General features: G+C 46.2%; 1 protein-coding gene across 1 annotated transcript in view; it reads left to right on the forward strand.

Annotated features, from left to right (window-relative positions):
* Positions 1 to 301: 301 nt before the first annotated feature.
* Positions 302 to 19370, forward strand: part of SNTB1 (syntrophin beta 1) — a 134443-nt gene continuing 115374 nt past the window's right edge. Inside the window, exon 1 of the mRNA XM_060243260.1 lies at positions 302 to 972. Within this exon, the coding sequence (XP_060099243.1) occupies positions 345 to 972 (628 nt within the window). The 5' untranslated portion in view covers positions 302 to 344. The remainder of the gene's footprint in view (positions 973 to 19370) is intronic.

Here is a 19370-nt window from a genome sequence, read left to right on the forward strand (position 1 = left end):
ATCCCACTGTTTGCAACGGCCCAGGGCCAACTCCGGCGACCTTGCGCTTCTCTCGGCCCGGAGTTCCTTACTTTCCCCCCCCCCCCCGCACCCCTCCTCCTCCTCGTCCTCCAGCTCGACGCTCCTCCCCTCCCCTCGCCACGCCGCAGGGCTGGGAAGCGCTCCGGGGCTCGCCTCTTGCCCCTCCTCCGTCTCCTCCTCCCCGCCAGCCTCTCCAGAGCGGAGCAAAAGTGCGCCGCTCGTTTTTACGCGCGCCCTCGCCGGCTTCCCCCACTCCGCGCGCAGTTTTGCCCCTTCTCTCTCGCCCCACACAATCACATGGCGTTTTAAGAAATGCTCCAAAGATGGCGGTAGCGGCGGCCGGAGGGGGAGGCGGCGTCGGCGGGCGGCTGCTCCGGAGCGGCGCGCTGGAAGTTTTGGTGCGCGACCGGTGGCACCGAGTGCTGGTCAACTTGAGCGACGAGGCGCTGGTGCTGAGCAGCGAGGAGGGGCCCGCTTACAACGGCCTCGGGGCAGCCGGCGGCAACGCCAATGGGACCTTTTGCGCCCGAGGGGCAGCCGCGACGGTGCCCCTCGGGGGCGCCGCCGCTGGCAACCTTGCCGGCCCCGGGTCTCCCGAATCCCCGCCCGGGGGCAGCGGCGGCAGCCCTCAACCGGGGCTGGGCGGCGGAGTGCGCACGGCTTTCACCGACCTGCCCGAGCAAGTCCCCGAAGCCATCTCCAACAAGAAGCGGTGCGTCAAGGTGCTGAAGCAAGAGATGGGCGGCTTGGGCATCAGCATCAAGGGGGGCAAGGAGAACAAGATGCCCATCCTCATCAGCAAGATCTTCAAGGGGCTGGCGGCCGACCAGACCCAGGCGCTCTACGTCGGGGATGCCATCCTGGCCGTCAACGGGACAGACCTGCGGGACGCCACCCACGATGAAGCCGTGCAGGCGCTCAAGAGGGCGGGCAAGGAAGTCCTGCTGGAAGGTAAGGGGTTAAAGGGCTTCTTTGGGGGGAGGGAATTGATCTCCCCGCTCTTCCCCCCCCCCCCCCCCACTTTCTCCTGCCAAAATTATTTTTAAAAGCTTCTGGGAGCCTGACTTTTGGTGTAAGAACTCGTGGCTTTGCTGGGAACGGGTTCTTTGCATAGGCTTAAAGGCATTCGCACCTTTGGACCTTGCAGGCTTTGAAACTTTAATTTCTTTGGCCGTAGCTACCTACAGTGTACTTGGAAGTCACTCTAACACTTGCCAAGGGTGAGGGGAGAAGGTTGAAAGAATGACTTATGTGACTCAGGGTGTTTCATGTGGGAAATGACGCTGCAAATGCTGCAGTGTGTGTTTTCGGACATGTGTTTTCCTTTCACGCTATATGGTTTTACTGCGGAATCATGCAAGGGGCTGATGAAAAAACGGTGTTCCCCCAGTAATGTGTGAGATGGACTCGAGAGAGCTGTAGGACTTACTGCTAAGTAAATATGCATAGGATTGCAGCCAAAGCACGTATGTGGATTATGCTATGTTTTCAGCAGGTGGAGAATTGTAGGGTAGATTGGGTCCGAAGTGGAACCAGCACTTGCCAATACATGCTATGCCTCCCTCTAATTAAGAACCCTGTTGGGGAAAACCAAGGATCCATCTAGTACCGTGCCTTCTTTTTGCAGTAGCTACTGGATATCTCTGCAGAAGCCCACAGGTGGGAAAGTAGAGTTGTCAGCCTCCAGATGGGACCTGGAGATCTCCCACTTTTACAATTGACCTCCAGCTGGCAGAGATCAGCTCCCCTGGAGAAAATGGCTGCTTTGAAGGGTGGACTCTATGGCATTGTACTACACTGAGGCCCCTCCCCTCCCCAAACTCCACTCTCTCCTGGCTTCACCCCCAAAGTCTTCAGGTATTTTCCAACACAGACTTGGCAACCCTAGTGGGAAGTGAAAGCAATGCCTCGTTATCTTGTCCCCATTCCCAGCAGGTGACATTCAGAGATGCACTGCCTTTGAACATGAAGGTTTGATTTTTACCTGTAAGAGCTGGTGCCTATGGATAGACCTGTCCTCAATTACTTTGTCTGGTCTCCTTTTGTTGCCACTGAACATTAGTGGCCCTAGACACAACTTGGAGCAGCAGACTCCATAAGTCAGTCCTAAGCTCTGCTCACGATCTGAGTTCGATCCCCGGCGGAAGCTGGATTTTCAGGTAGCCGGCTCCAGGTTGACTCAGCCTTCCATCCTTCCGAGGTCGGTAAAATGAGTACCCAGCTTGCTGGGGGGAAAGTGTAGATGACTGGGGAAGGCAATGGCAAACCACCCCATAAAAAGTCTGCCGTGAAAGCAACGTCACTCCAGAGTCGGAAACGACTGGTGCTTGCACAGGGGACCTTTCCTTTCCTTTTCCTACTTAATTGCATCTTAACCTCCCCCCCTTCCAATTTTAGTATTGTTGAAGAGAGAAAACAAACTTTTATTCTGTAATAATAGCTGCTCGTGAGCTAATCTGTCAGTGACTGTATTATAACCTCCTTATCATTTCTGGCTAGGGTTGAATTCAGGCATACACAAGATCTGCTGAGGTTGTGTTCGAATCAGCTTCGTTTGCCTGTGTTTAAACATTACTAGAAGTTGTCCCCCCTGCCCTGTTTCCTAATCTCAGGAGGTAGAAATCTTGTTGTGGCGAATGCATAGGTGAGAGGCCCTCTGTGTATGCGCTCAAGCATTCTCTGTTATATTTTACCCATTCCTGGGCTGAGTCCAGACACATAAAACAGGTTCAGGGGGCTTAACCCAACATTCAAACCAAGATCTAGAACAGTGCCTTTGTTCCTGTCCCCTTTTCAGCATTCGCTCACAGCTCTTCTGTACTTTCCTTCAGTAGCAGAAGCGAGGCAAATGCTTGGAGACCCTGGTTGTGAGCAGAAAAGAGCAGCATTGTAGAAAGGATTACGTATTCCTTCCACTGGCCTTGCCTTCATTCTTCGTGGCCCAGTCTGGCAGCTGCTCTGGGATATGAAATCAAGAGCGCAAGAGAGGGAGTGAGCAGTGCAAATTTACCTGGGTTGGACTTGAAACAGGGTAATTTTTTTAAAAGAAATCTTCCGGAATAAGAACTACAGTAGAGGAAATTTTCTGCAAACATGGCAAATAGTGAAGTAAATGCATCACCATACTTTGTGGAGCAGGGGTGGGTGGGTGGGGGGGACAGTGTGAATTTGGAACAACAGAAGAAGCACTATGCAAAGACCTCTTCAGTGTTAGTTTGGGGTATTTCAGGGGCCTCTAACCAGACATGTTCAAACAGATCCAAGAAAAAACAGGATTAAGAATTTTGCAAAATCTGTGGCAGATTTTTAAAAAATTCACATCAACCAAGACTGCATGGTGCAGGGGGTTGGACTTGATGACCCCAGGGGTCCCTTCCAACTCTATGGTTCTGTGACTATCAGGGGTACTTAGCAGAGAATCGACCTTGTGCTTAAACTGCCCTATGAAACTGAAGTGGTTAAATAAGCCAAAGTCACACCTCTGTCTTTCTGACCACTAGAACTTTGCCACCTAATCTGTTTCAGTAGTGGGTCGGAGGATCAGAGCTCTCTGACAAAAGCATATGCTGCTTCATTACTTGCCCCCACCCCTTGTATCTGAATACTGGTTGGTTTTTTTTTTTTAAAAAGACTACAGTTCAGTTGTGCAGTTTTCATAAATTTAATTCAACTTTTGCATTTGCCACTCCTGAAATATGAGCATAAAAGTAAAAAACCTGTATTGTGTAGAATTGTATTTAAAATCAGCTTTTGAGTCTGCTTTAACAATTTTTATAGATGAAGCATTCTAAACGGGGAAAAAGTGCCCTTAATCACCCAACAGCCTGAAGAATAAATGTCTTTCCCCTTTAACAGACACTCATTTATTTATTTATTTCAATTTATATCCTGCCCTCCCTATGAAAGCAGGCTCAGGGCAGCTTACACATTCATGTAAATGCATGGAATATAAAATCACATTAAAATATACAAACATAAAAAGTCAACCCATTTCAAGTGCTATGACGATCTTTGAATTTTTCTATTTTATTGTTCCAGCTGGCTGTTCTATAGAAAGACCGATCTTAGGTTCATGCTAGAGGTGGCCCAGTTGTTTCGGAATCTGTTGTAGCCTGTGATCTTAATTTACAAATGCCTGGTGGAAGATCACCATTTTACAGGCCCTGCGAACTGTCCGAGCTCTTGCAGGGCCCTAACCTCCTCAGGGAGCTCGTTCCACCAGCATGGGGCTACAACAGAAAAGGCCCTGCCTCTAGTTGTCATGAGCCTGGCCTCTTTAAGGCCAGGAATTGAGAGCAGATTTTGTGACCCTGACCGAAGTGCTCTCTGGGGAACTTGTGGGGAAAGGCGGTTCCTAAGGTGTGCAGGTCCCATACCTTTATCACTTTTATTTCCTTCTCTGTGAGAAGATTCAGTGCCTATTTCTACATAGTTAAACTTTGTTTAGAGTGGCAGGACATCCTCCCCCCCCTCCCCCGTGGTTGGTGATGTCCCTTAAACGTGGAGAGAAAAGACTGTACAGGTTGTGGGAAATCAGAAATACAGCAGCACACCTCAACCCCAAAATCACAGAGATTAAAGACTGTATGTAAATGACAAGGCTGCCCATCTAAGCTCTACCCAGAATCTGCCTCGGTTTGAACTGAAAAATAAAACATGAGTCCGGCAGTACCTCAAAGACTAACCAAATTTATTCCCGCATCAGCTTTCAGGACACAGAGCTCTCTTTATCAAGTGCATAGGAGTGTGAATTTATATACACAAGGAAGTGCGTAAGGTGGGGCAGGTAGGTTATGTGTAATACAAAGAGAGGCCGGCTCAAAATAAAATCCCATCCAAAGAGTAATCAGTCCACTCAGCGCAGAGGTGAGACACTTCCAACTGTGGATAGATAGTCAGCCTGTAAAATTGAATGCAGGGCAAAGGGAGATACAGCAGGAAGTCACAGAGGTATCGCTGTGCATCTGATGGTGTCAGCTCTGACTCATGAAAGCTTGTGCCAGGATAAATTATCTTCGCCTTTAAGGGGCCAGTGGACTCTCACTTAATTTTGGGGCCACAGACTAACATGGTGATCCATTTGGAAACTTCATATATGACCAGGAGCAGTCTCTTCGGTCCTGACCTGGATAGCGGAATCTCATCAAATCTCAGAATCTCTAAGCGGGTATCAGCTCTGGTTAGTATTTAGATGGGAGACTACCAAGCAGGGGTGGAATTCTAGCAAGAGCTCCTTTGCATATTAGGCCACACCCCCTGATGTAGCCAATCCTCCGAGAGCTTACAGGGCTCTTTTTTGTAAGCTCTTGGAGGATTGGCTACATCAGGGGTGTGTGGCCTAATATGCAAAGAAGCTCCTGCTAGAATTCCACCCCTGCTACCAAGGAATTCCGGGGTCGCTTAGGCACAGGCAGGCAATCTTTAGCCTTGAAAATACTACAGGGATGCCATAAATTGGCTGTGATTTGACAGCTCTGCACACACACACACAGTCACTGCAGGAAGCCAAGTCAAACAGCAGGGCCAGTGTCAATGGTTGGCATGAACAGGCATCTTCCAAAGCCACAACCTGGCAGAAATTCAGCCAGCCCAAGACGACTGGGTCCATCCGCTCCCACCAGGAGTGAGAGGTCATCTTAGGTGTCCTTATGATGTTCACAGTCTCTCCATTTCCTTTGGAGAGGCAGCAGATTTCAACTATTTTGTGCCTCTTTCAGTTTTCACCTTTGCTGTGCAAGAGAGAGCGTTGTCCTGATTCCTTCGAGCATCTTTTCCAAGAGGAAAGCTGGGGTGGCAAGAGCACACAGCTCTTTCATACTCCTCACTGGTGCTAACGTGGCTTAAAGGAATGGAAAAGGGTCACGCTCCACTTCTTCCTCTGGGAGGGTGTGTTTAGATGGGCAAGGGGCTGACACAGTGAAGCGGAGCACTGGAGGGGAGTATCATGCCCAGCCCCCCAAAAACTTGTGCCCAGCTCTGGCTTACAGCAGTCCCATAGTTTCTCCATCTTTGCCCCAAGAATTCTGGGACTCTGTGAGGAACAACTTCGAATGAGCTGAAGACAGGAGCTGTCTACCACAGGCCTAGAAGACCCGAAATCATCATCCTCTGCCCCCAGTTTTGAGGTTCTGAAGATTTTGGCCTGACTGGGCCAGTTTAGCTACTTCTTGTCAGAAACTAAGCAGGGTTGGTTAGTATTTGGATGGGAGACCACCAGGGTTGTGACACAGAGGCAGGCTATGGCAAACTACCTCTGAAAATCTCTTGCCTTGAAAACCCTACAGGCAGAAGTATCTAAACTTGTTTAATGTAAGAACCGTATAGAATAAACATCAGATGTTTGAGAGCTGCAAGACATGAACATCAGATGTTTGAGGGCAGAAAGGAAGGGAGGCAGGCAGGCAAATAAATAGGGAAAGGGAGGTGGAAAGAAAGCAACTTTAACTTTAAATGCATTCTCCAAGCCATTGTCTAGCTTGGCTTGGAGAAGTGATTTAAAGAGACAGATGCCTTCTCCAAGCCAGCCAACTGGGCAGTGGGGGCTTTGAGAGCCACAGCTTGGTCACCTTCCCTGCAGGGTTGCTACAAGTCATTGGTGACTTGACAGCAAAAAACAAAAGATTTTGAAGCTATATTTGAAAGGGGGAAAAAAGATTTCCCCCACTGCTCTTCTGTTTTTTTCCCCAGTGTTTTGTCAAAGTTCGTTTCAAGCCTCTAGGAAATGAAGGAACAGACGTCCGTTCTGTGTTTGTGGAGAGAGAAAATGCCCTTGGTGATAACTTGCTTGCACTCAAGTGCATTGTACAAGAGGTTCTTGACCTCTTTCTGTTCGCTAGCATTTGTGAAGACAGCTACCACCCCCAAACGCCTCTTTTGTTTTTTGGAAAAGAGTTTGTTCAGATAAGGATACCTGTTTGGAAAAGAACAGTGGATGGCATCCAAAGTTACAAAAGACATAAAATGCAGTCTGTTATTGGATCAATTATAGCAGTTTGCAAACGTTTTAAGTGCCATACATGAACATATATATATATTTCCTTACATTGAGCCGGACCATTGGTTTATCAAGATCACTATTGCCTGCTTGAAGAGCCCTGTGGTGCAGAGAGTTAAAGCTGCAGTACTGCAGTCCTAAGCTCTGCTCATGACCTGAGTTCGATCCCAGTGGAAGCTGGGTTCAGGTAGCTGGCTCCAGGTTGACTCAGCCTTCCATCCTTCTGAGGTCAGTAAAATGAGTCCCCAGCTTGCTGGGGGGAAAGTGTAGATGACTGGGGAAGGCAATGACAAACCACCCTGTAAAAGGTCTGCCGTGAAAATGTGAAAGCAACATCATCCCAGAGATGGAAATGACTGGTGCTTGCACAGGGGACTACCTTTATTTTATTGCCTGCTCAGATTGGCTTTTGCTGTCAAGTCTTTCACATCACCTACTACTTGCTCCTTTTAATTGGAGGTGTTGGGGATTGAACCTGGGACCAAAGGCCCTTCCACTGTGCTTTCCCTAGTGTCAGCTGCAAGTCTCACTCCGGAACAGCAAGTGTCTCGGCGGACCACTCTCTGCAGCTCTGATGTTCAACAGAGACTTCAGGTGTGCTACTGAAAATGTGTTTCAGTTCCATGTAGGGTTTTCCAGATGATTGAGACAAAACCAGGCCAGTTCGATCCCAGCGGAAGCTGGTTCAGGTAGTTGGCTCCAGGTTGACTCAGCCCATCCTTCCGAGGTTGGTAAAATGAGTATCCACCTTGCTGGGGGGAAAGTGTAGATGACTGGGGAAGGCAATGGCAAACCAACCCGAAAAAGTCTGCCGTGAAAACATTGTGAAAGCAGCGTCACCCCAGAGTCAAAAACGACCGGTGCTTGCACAAGGGACTACCTTTACTTTAAGTTCAGTGGAGGTAAAGTTAGTTTTGATGAACTTCGATGGATTTTAAAGTGTTTATGAACTTTTAATGCTGCCTGTCCTTGAAAGAGCCTGAGACGGTATACATAGTCCTCATTTTATGCACAAAACAATCCTGCAAGGTAGGCCACACTTAGGGATCGATCGGGGTCACAAAGCCTGCAGTTCTATTTGCATCCAGGCCTGACTCCCAGTTTTTGGAGTGTGTGCGGAATATCCAGGATTCCCCCTCCTTCCTCTGCATACCAAGCCCTCCTTCTGCTTCCTGTCCCACCCACTTATGTGCCCCCCACCTGTGCATTTTTCCTATACCCATTTACAAACCTTCCCACGCTCAACCCTCCCTGTGGGCCTTTTCTCCGACTCTGCTGGGCAGTTTGAGCAACGTAGAGTGTCTCAATAGCTAATGCTGGGAATCGTGTGAAGCCAGGAGCTCTGGCAGCAAAGCACTTCCAATTGAGCAGGCTGGGGAAGGGCAGGTGGTGGAATCAGTGGCAGAAGGACTCACCTGGAGCTTTTGGCCCTCGACAGCTGCTCCTCCTCAGGGAATGCTGACATTGGCCCTGTTTACATCATTATAAAGACAAATAAGGTTTCAGTGAATGGGGTGTACTGCTAAGTATGCATGTTTAGAATGGTTCTCTGTCTGTCAAAATAAGAAGGTTGGCTTGTAAATTTTACTAGTTTAGAAAACGTAATGTGTTTTGGAGGGGTTTTTTTAGTACTTCCTGAGCTGTCTGAGGATGTGCAGTTGTCATGATGTTTCAGTCTTCCACAAAATAATGAGGGATGGAAACATTTTTAAAGTTCAGAGTGGCAGCATTCTTGTAATACCAGACCATGTATAGGCTGTGAGCACAACCTGTGAAGAAGATCGCTTACGTTCCATTAAATTCACAGTGATTTAAACACCACTTTTCCCTGATAAAGCCAGTCATGGATTAGGGAGACCTGGATTCTGATTCTTACTCAGCTTACTGGGTGTCTTTCAGTGAGTCAGTTTCTCTCAGTTTAACCTACCTCATGCATGTACAGTGAAGATAAAGTCCTTGGAGAAAGTGTGGGATGACTAGATTGTGATTTTTACTGTTATATACTAGCTAAACGAAGTAACTTCAATATCTGTGTCTCATCTTGTAAAAAAAAATTATGCTGTTTTTTTCAAGGCAAGAAAGGAGGTAGTTTGCTATTGCCTGCCTCTGTGTAGCACCGCAAGACTTTGTTGGTGGTCTCCTCATCTACGTAATAATCTGGGCTGAACCATCTGAGATCTGATGAGATCAGGTAAATCCATATACGCAAAATTTCTGCATACCAGGGCTTTTCTTGTAGAAAATGCCCAGCAGGTATTCATTTGCATATTAGGCCGCACTCCTGATGTCACAATTGTTTCACACATTACTTTTTGTAGAAAAAGCTCAGCAGGAACTCATTTGGATATTAGGCCACATCCCCTGACGCCAAGCCAGCGGAACTGCATTCCTGCTCAAAAAATACCCTGCTACATGCTAATAATTTTACGTGGGATTTCTACACACCAGTTCTTCTGGAGATTCTGCTGTGGGAAGGAATAAGGAGTAAGCGATATGTATTGACTGAAGACTTTTAAAAAATGTGCAGAGTCATCGCTTTAACTTGGTCTCAGTCTTGGGACAACCTCAGAACTGGAAGTGTCCATCTTAGCACTGTGAACCAGTGTGGTGTGTTTAGAAGTATTAGACTCGAATCTGTGGGGAGGAGGAGACTGGATTTATACCTCGCCCTTCAGTACTCGAAGGAGTCTCAGAGCGGCTTACGGTCTTCTTTCCCTTCCCCTCCCCACATGCTCTTGAGAGAACAGCTCTGAGAGCTTGTGACTAACCCAAGGTCACTCCAACAGATGCATGTGGAGAATCAAACCTGGTTCTCCCAAATAAGAGTCAGTGTGCTTAACCACTATCCCAAACTATAGCCACACATTCTCAGCCTAACCCTACCTCACAGGGTTGTCGTGAGGGTAAAATTGAAGAGAGGAGAATGCTATAAGTCTGGGATCCCACTGGGAAGAAAGATGGGGTATAAATGAATTAAATAGCTATGTGTGCCATTGAACTTTGTATCTTGTCCCAGTGGAAAGTAGGGTCATTACCAGCCTGAAGGAAGAAAGTTTTGCTCGTTTTATAGAGACTTCCTGAGATGTTGTTTATCTGGTGATTTAGTTTATCTCCATGCCGTGAAAAGCTGCAGCTGCCCATTTCTACACATTAAGCCTCTATTAAAAGGGAGGGGAGATTTCCACACACACCCCACCCGGCCTGTTGGCAACCTTAGTGGAAAGTGATCACAGCAGTATGTAATCCTTAAAAACCATCTAGCTGACTTTTCAGTCATTCATTCACTTGAAAGATCGCCTCAGGTAGCCCAGGCTAGCCCCAACTCTTCACTGCAGTGAAGCAGGGTCGGCTCTGGCTAGTATTGGGATAGGAGACCTCCAAGGAATACCAGGGTCCCTACACAGAGGCAGGCAATGGCAAACCACCTCTGAACATCTCTTGCCTTGAAAACCCTAGCTTGCCATCAGAAGTCAGTTGTAACTTTACAGCAATTTCCACCATCACAATTAAAACACACAGAGAATTGGGGGCGGGGGGGACACAAAAAACAACACACAGATTAAAATGTGTGCAGGGTTTTGTTTTAAACCACATAATTTAAAATCACACATTTGGATTTTCCCATACAGTATACTTTACCTGAATCTGATTAGCTGCTATATCCTTCTGGCTGCGGTCCTAAGAACACTTCTGTGGGAGCGTAGGTCCCATTTCTCAGAATGGGACTGACTTCTGCATAGACCTGTTTGGGATTGCTCCCTCTGGCAAGTAAAGCATCTTCTAGGGATTTCTGCCCTATCAGAGAGCACAAAGGGAATGGCTTTAGTGGACAAATTCCTGTACAGTCGGTGAGGATAAACGGACGATGTGGGTGTAACCTTGGAGAGAGTTTGGCCTTTGCTGTTAAGTTGACTGACGTGAGCAAAGGCTGTTTTCTTAAGTACTTTTCCATAGCTGCAACAATCACAAACCAGCCTGGACATGTTGTAGCTTTTGAGCTCTCTGAATGGCAGTTTTGTTTCCTATGGGAGCCAAAGATTAGGCGTTTTGACAAGAGACTTTCTCCCTCTCCATGCTGGAGAGTACACTGTGTAGCGAACTTGTGGAGGCCAGAAGGAATCCATAGCAAGCCAGAGGGAATTGCTGATTTGCTAAAGGCCTGTGGTGCCAAACAAAAGGGCAGGAACAAAACACCTCAGGCATCCAAAGTATCTGGTGCTGTGCGGTCAGCACTGGGTCAGGCAGTGTCCCCTAGGTTCCGGTGTGGCCAGAACTTCTTGCCAAGGGCAGAACTGGGACAGTGGTACCTTGGCCCAAAATGTTTTGTGCCTGGGAGTCAGGTGACACTGGGGAGCCTGTCACAGTTCCACTGCTCGCTGTCAAACTTTCAGACAGGCTACTGTTCACTCAGACTGGGCAGGGGGATGCTGCTTTGACCATCTCTGTGGCCTTCCCCATCCCACCTGCCTCAGGTACTTCTTAGCTTTTGGACCTGAGCCCTTAGGACTTTTTATGGCAGCTGGTCCTGTTAGTCATGCTGGTCCTGTTGGATCCTCAGTGTGGTTCCCTGTATCCTGTTTCCTTCATATATTGGAAACACTTTACAAATTGCACCACAGTAAGAAGCCCCGTGGCGCAGAGTGGTAAAGCTGCAGTACTGCAGTCTGAGCTCTCTGCTCATGACCTGAGTTCAATCCTGGTGGAAGCTGGTTTCAGGTAGCTGGCTCGAGGTTGACTCAGCCTTCCACCCTTCCGAGGTTGGTCAAATGAGTACCCAGCTTGCTGAGGGGAAGTGTAGATGACTGGGGAAGGCTGTAAAAAGGCTGTCGTTAAAACATCATGATGCAACGTCACCCCAGAGTTGGAAACGACTGGTGCTTTCACAGAGGACTACCTTTACCTTTTAAAGAAGCAGTCAGGTCTGTGGAGATGCCCAAAAGGGTTCCTCCCGGATTAGTTTGATCCTCTCTTTCTCTCCCTGGTTGAACTTCTCTGTTGCCAGGAGTGGGATGGCATTGTGTTTTAGAAGCACCTGAAATCCTTCGGGCTCCAAAGTCATTATTATCTTTAATCTGTGAGGTTTAAGGGATCATGTGTGTTTAGTGGCAGCTTTGGGGCACCTTTGTCCTTCCTGATGACAGGCAGGGATTGTTAATGAAGTGGTGCAGAGAGAAGCAGCTGGGCGCCCATGCTTGTGCCACTGAGTGTGCAGCAGCCCCAAGCGCCACTTCCTGCATCATTTTCCTCTGCATGTTGGTTTAAAATCCAGGAAGCAGCAGAATATATAGAGTCTCTGTAACTTCCATTTAAAGAAATACATTTGTGGGGGGCTTCCCCCCCCCTCTCTCCTATTGTTCGCCGTAGTTGGCCTGATCACTCCGGTGCCTTTAAACAAAGGTAATCTGTATTGCTCAACTGCAGATTTTAATTTTCAGACCTGGGAATAGTTAGACTTGCGAATAAATACGCAAAAACATAATTAATTCTCTTCCTTACATATTTTTGTCAATCATATGTTGCAGTAGCTTGAAAATGATTGTGGGTGGGGGGGACCCCTGAGTCAGGGGTGTCAAACTCATTTTTTATGAGGGCTGGATTCAACATAAGTGAGACCTTGTTGGGACAGGCCATGTGTGTCATAAAATGTAATGCCAGATGGCGGAGATCTAAACTTTATGAAGGACGTAAGCACAATTAAAGATTAACTGACACATCTTGTTCTGAATTATTGCATCAAAATCTGGAAACAGTGTTTGTGCTGTAGCAATCTTGAGTATACTGTTCAGGTGTTGTTTAGGTGTGTGTAAGTTTTAAATCTACTTTTGATTTATTGACATTCATTACAGGACAGTGCTTTGAGCCTAAGACCCAGGGGAAAACATGAAAAGGCTGGGCATTGCAAGCTTTTGTACAAAAGTTGCTTCATGTGCTTGTAAGCCAGTGGAGAAAAGAGAGGCTTTGTTCTGTAGCTCCTATGTGATTGAGCAAGCCTGGCAAAGCAAGCGGTGTAGCAGAAGGAAGCAAGAGAGAGAGTAGGAAGCAGATGACAGTGAGTTGTTCATGGGCCTGATAGGAGGTCTCCAGGGACTGGATTTGGCTCTTGTGCCACATGTTGGACACCCCTGACCTAAGTCCCCTCCTCCCTGGTGTATGGAAACATGTCTTCCTTTGCTGTCGTGGGTGGTATGGACCAATGTTCCCTTGAACATATGAACATATGAAGCTGCCTTATACTGAATCAGACCCTTGGTCCATCAAAGTCAGTATTGTCTACTCAGACTGGCAACGGCTCTCCAGGGTCTCAAGCTGAGGTTTCTCTGGCCTACTTGCCTCAACCCTTTTTAGTTGGAGATGCCAGGGATTGAACCTGGGACCTTCTGCTTCCCAAGCAGATGCTCTACCACTGAGCCACCATCCCTCTAAGCTGTGGAGTCTTGCGAGCAGAAATTCTACTTTGTGTGAGCTGCTGGCATGAAAGTTGTGAACTACTGCATGAATTAGTTTGCTCTGGGGCCATTTTTCATGAGCGAAGATAAAAATGCATGAACCAGAGGCTAAAAAACTGTGAGCTAGCTCACCCTAACTCAGCTAAGAGGGAACACTGGCATGGACTGCAGAAGTTGGGCAAGATGGTCTTCTCTCGGGATGTGTAGTGTTTCCAGACTGTGACCCGGATGGTCCAGGCTGACCCTCTCTCGTCAGATCTTGGAAGCTAAGCAGGGTCCGCCCTGGTTAACATTTGGATGTGAGACCACCAAGGAGACCTAGGGGTGCTGCATAGAAGCAGGCAATGGCAAACCACCTCTGAATGTCTCTTGCCTTAAAAAGTCCTACTGAGGTCGCTGAAGTTGGTTGCAATTTGATGACATTTTCCACCACCAATGATAACAAAGTGCAGAAATCATTTCCTTTGGGGAGGATTGGTATAGTTGCTGCATAGAAATGAAAGGGGACCGGTAGAGTTACTGAGGTTTTTATACTGGTGGTGTGATTGTCTTGAGTGTGTGTCTTGTTGAAAACTACATGATTTTTTTTAAAACAACAACAACAAGAACAACAAATTATTAATAAAGTTTTCATGAAACTTTCAAGAGCTGGCAGTGGTAAAAAGGAACTGGAAAGAGGAAAAACACAGAAGGTATGCTGGAGTGGAATTTAGATCTCTGCACTGTGTTTGTCCAGCTTAGGGCTGCTCCGTGAGGGCCCTGCACAGCAAAGAATGCCTAGCAGTGTTGTTTACGTGGCCAAAGTATTTCCTTATAAGATGACACATGGTACAGGACACATTCTAAGGCAACCCCCAGGCCTCTACTCTTAGCTATCTTTGGCTCTCATGATAGTGAATTATCCATCCAGTGAACATTTACAGAAATCCTGTGATGGCCTTTGACCTTGTTTGGTTTTAGGCATTTAGTAAAGAAAGAAATTTTTTTGTCTTTTGTTGCCAGATGGGAAAAAATTAATCAAAGGGGTTAACGATATCTAGTTTTGTTAGTGAATGGGTCTTTCTTTCTTTCTTTCTTTCTTTCTTTCTTTCTTTCTTTCTTTCTTTCTTTCTTTCTTTCTTTCTTTCTTTCTTTCTTTCTTTCTTTCTTTCTTTCTTTCTTTCTCTCTCTCTCTCTCTCTCTCTCTCTCTCTTTTTCTTTCTTTCTTTCTTTCTTTCTTTCTTTCTTTCTTTCTCTCCTTCTCTCTCTCTTTCTCTCTCTCTTTCTCTTTCTCTCTCTCTCTTTCTCTTTCTCTCTCTCACTCTCTTTCTCTCTCTCTCTCTTTCTCACTCTTTCTCTCTCTTTCTCTCTCTCTCTCTCTCTCTCTCTCTTTCTCTCTCTCTCTTTCTCTCTCTCTCTTTCTCTCCCTTTCTCTTCCTGCCTTCCTGAGATGAACACTCAAACTGTGTGTTCTCCATATTTGCTCTCAGTGCAATATAAGCAACTCCACTTAAAATTTCCAGGAAGCTGAAAGAAGGCCTTCCTTTCCTAAGAGCTGGTTTGCTCAAACAGTGGACTGTGTGGTGGAAGTAGCCATGTCCGGACAGTACATAACAAGAGGGAATGTGAGGTCATAGGGAGGGTTGCCATCCTCCAAGTGGGGCCTGGAAGTCTCCAGGAATTGTAACTGATCTCTAGACTACAGAGGTCAGTTGTCTTGGAGCAAATGGCAGCTTCAGTTGGGGAACTCTATGATATACCATAGTGTCTAGGAGAAATTACAACTGTTCTCCCAAACTACAGAGTTCTGTTCTGATGGAGCAAATGGCAGCTTCAGACTCTATGGTGCACCATAGCGTCTGTGAGAAGTGGAAGTCCTAGAGTGACAACACATCCCTGCTGAGCTCTCTCCTCTCCCTGAACTCCATCTTTTAATATGAAATTAGAATGTAATGGGGAAAGGAAACTCTTGGAAACCATTGATAGGCTTTTCTGCCAATTAATTGTGCTGAAGAGCTTTGAACTGTTTCCTTTTGACTGATCTTACATTGATTAGATAAGGAATGTCAAGATATATCATTCATTGTCTGGATAGTTTTGCTGATACCGATCTGTTGAAGTTCAGAGAAGTGTTCTTTTTTTGGCAGTGCTTGTTGACTTCTTGAAACTGCAGTAAAGACAATGGTAAGGTGTGCTGTTCAGTGAAATGAACAGCCCCAGGGGTTTTTAAATGTTTAGCATCTCTTGACTCATGAGTGTTCATTTTGCATTACCATATCACAGGTTTGTTGATCTTTTGTATTAATGCCATCTATCTTTAGAACTGCTCCTTTACTAAAGTGTGAGAAGTGAGCGGCAAATTGCCACAACACATTTTGTTCCCCTTAAATTCACTCTTTAATTTCTTACACTGCAATCCTCATAGCCCGTTTGCAGCTGATTGTAAAGGAATTTGCCAGCACGGTGCTCGGCTATGTTCTTTAGCAAACTGCAACCTTAGCTCTTTGTAGGCAATACCAGCATAAAATTGAGGCCTGCCTCACAGGGCTGTTGTAATAACTGCTGAGCTAATGGATATGAAAGAGCTTGTGCACAGACGTCCTATGTAATGGGTGTCTGGCTTGTGGTTTGCGGGTGTTTGGCTTGTGATTAGGGGAAGAAGGGTTGGAGATAGTTTGACACTGCATCATGTTCTGTATTTCTAGATCAAATCAAACTTGAACTCTCCCTAGAAGCTAAAATGACTAAACTGAGGCTATCTTGTCTTCTCATAATATGACCAAAATATGATAGCCTCAGTTTAGTCATTTTAGCTTCTAGGGAAAGGACAATAATGCTAGGAAAAGTTGAAGGCAGCAGGAAAAGAAGACCTAACTTGAGATGGATTTGACTTGATCAAGGAAGGTTTGCAAAATCTCAGTTTGCAAAATCTCAGCAAGGCAGTTAACAATAGGACATTTGGGAGAATGTTACATCATATGATTGCCATAGGTCAGAGTGGGATGCCAACCTCCAGGTGGGACCTAGGGATCCCCCAGAATTACAGCTCATCTCCAGACTACAGAGATCAGTTCCCCTGGAGAAAATGGATGCTTTGGAACATGGACTCAATGGCATTGTACCCTATAGAGGTCCCTGTCTTCCCCAGGCTCCATCCCCAAATCTCCAGCTCATTGTAGTGGAGAGCCAACTTGGTGTAGTGCTTAAATGCGTGGACTCTTATCTGGGAGAACTGAGTTTGATTCCCCACTCCTCCACATGCACCTGCTGATGTGACCTTGAGTCAGCCACAAGTTCTCACAGAGGTGTTCTGTTCAAGAGCAATTCTGGGAGAGCTCTCTCAGCCCCACCTCCCTCACAGGGTGTCTGTTGTAGGGAGGGGAAGGGAAGGAGGTTGTAAGCTGCTCTGAGACTCCTTTGGGTAGTGAAGGGTGGGGTATAAATCCAATCTCCTCATCCTCTTCTTCTTTTTCTTCTTCTTCCTTCTCATCTTCCTCTTTCTCTATTTCCTTTCATTTTCCTCTTTGAATTCCCCAAACTGGGTCTGGCAAACATGCCCCTCATCTCCCACTGGTGGGCCGGAGAGTCCTGAAAGCAATTTGATGGTACTACACACACACACACACGCACGCACATAAACAGACATGCACACATTCACACCTTCTATATTATATGTGTATTGAGTGTGTGTGTTAGATAATTTGTACTCTAAACATAGCATTCTTTTTTTGACTGCATGTTTAACAAAAGTTAAAGATCCACTAATACCCGTAAGGGCTCTTTCCTGAGGTCATGAAATTTAATCTTCCCCCATAACGGGCAAGGGCAGTTCCCGCCAGAGTCTCATATCAGCCAGCATCACCTCCATCATGTCTGGATTCAGGTTAGCTGAAATCAATGGGATTTGAATTGCTTTTATTAGAAGCCTTAAATTTTGAACCATTTTACCCATATTTACTAGCAAATTCTGTTGGGGGGGGGGCTTGCTTCCCGTAAAATTATTTAGGACTAGGCTGTGAATCCCATTGAATGCAGCTATGTGGCCTAGAATCAGGGCAATTGTGTGAGGGATTTTGACTGATTCATGCAGGCTGTCATTGTTCCACATAAAAGTTTCTTATGGACTTGTATGTGGTTTGCGGGCTGTCTGCTGGCCAATCCCTGTAATTAGACATCTGTTCTGTACAGCATGAGGAAATGGATAGAATGCAATTGACCAACAGTAACCGAGTACCTAGCGACTGGGAATGCTGGTAACAGGACTTGGAAGCTGATTTTTTTTCCTCCCCAAAAAAGTGCTTACAAAGTTGTGAAACGGCCTTGAGCAACAAATACTTGGGGAAAAGTCTGATGCCGTGAAAGTTCATTTTCCCTTGTGAATACTGGGTCAAAAGCAGTTTGAGCTGGTTCTTAAAGGAAAAGCGAATGTTCAGACTCATACAGGCTTGCGTGCTTTCATTGCACCGACAAAGGAAACCAGGGAAATATCCACAGAAGATAGGTTTGTGAGCTGTCTGCACCATTAGAGAACCAAAACAAAGGGGCAGGGAGAGAACGACAATTTCACTAACCGTGTGTGGGAAAAAATAACAAGTTATCACGTGCTCAAGTATTTGAGAAGTGCTTTCACAAGGCAGTTTTTCCATATGACTCTCCGGTCTTGAATATTAGCATTGAGAAACTTGCTGTTAAGAACGACACAGCCTAGGAAGCTTCTGGTCTGGATCTTAGCCAGTCCTGTCAAAGTCTCTATAAATATTTGATATCTGTATTTTCTTTCCTACAAGGATCTAAGTTAGCAGGGGAGGGGAGAGAATCCTGCCTAAGACATTGGAAAGTTGTTACTGGTTGGAGTAGACCAGCAGCCAGACACAGTTCTTATGACATAATGGGGCAAAGATAATCTTGTAGCAAATTTTCAGCCTCAGAACTGAACATAGCACTAGACCCTGATAATCACGTCAGAAGAGCGCTGCTGGATCAGACCAGTGGTTCATCTAGTCCACCACCCTGTCTCACACAGTGGCCATCGAGTTCTTCTGGAGGGCCAACAGGACATAGAGGCTGAGGCCTTCATAAGAACATAAGAAGAGACCTGCTGGATCAGACCAGTGATCCATCTAGTCCACCATCCTGTCTCATACGACAGTTCTGGAAGGCCAATAACAGGGCATAGGAGCCAAGGCCAAGAACATAAGAAGAACCCTGCTGGATCAGACCACTGGTCCATCTAGTCCAGCATCCTGTTGCATCCTGTGGCCAACCAGTTCTTCTGGAGGGCCAACGACGGGTCATAGAGGCCAAGGCCTTCTCTTGAGATTGTCTCCTGGTTCTGGAATTCAGAGATTGACTGCTTCTGAATGTGGAGGTTCCCTTGAGTCATCATGACTAGTAGCCACTGATAGACGTATCCTCCATGAATCTGTCTAATCCCTCATTAAAGCTTTCTGTGCTTGTAGCGATCATTACATAATGCTCAGTGTACCAAGTTAAACTGTTAGTTAATTGATGGATTAAAACACTTCGTCCTTCCTCATGATTTAAAGTGGCTTACCGTAATAACTCTAAAGTCCCATTGATTTCAATACTAGGTCTAATAAGCACTTGCTTCAGAGGGTAGCCATGTTGGTCTGCAGATTCGAATCCAGCTAGATTTGAGTCCAGTAGTATCTTAGAAACCAATAAGAGTTTGGGGGCATAAGCTTTCCAGAGTCAATGCTCCCTTGGTCAGATATGCACTTGCTTCTGTTTTTTCCATTGAAATAAATGGGGCTTAAAATCACTTTATATCATATGATATGCTGTGGTGCTTGAAATAATGAGTGTCTTCTCTCCTTTATCCAATGCAAAGTATGAAAGAACAGCTCTCAAGAGTCCCTGACTTGAGGATCCTAAATTGGGTAGAAAGGTAGCATACAAATATCTTAAAC

The sequence above is a fragment of the Heteronotia binoei genome, chromosome 7, assembly GCF_032191835.1.
Source record: "Heteronotia binoei isolate CCM8104 ecotype False Entrance Well chromosome 7, APGP_CSIRO_Hbin_v1, whole genome shotgun sequence".
Classification (NCBI taxonomy): Eukaryota; Metazoa; Chordata; class Lepidosauria; order Squamata; family Gekkonidae; genus Heteronotia; species Heteronotia binoei.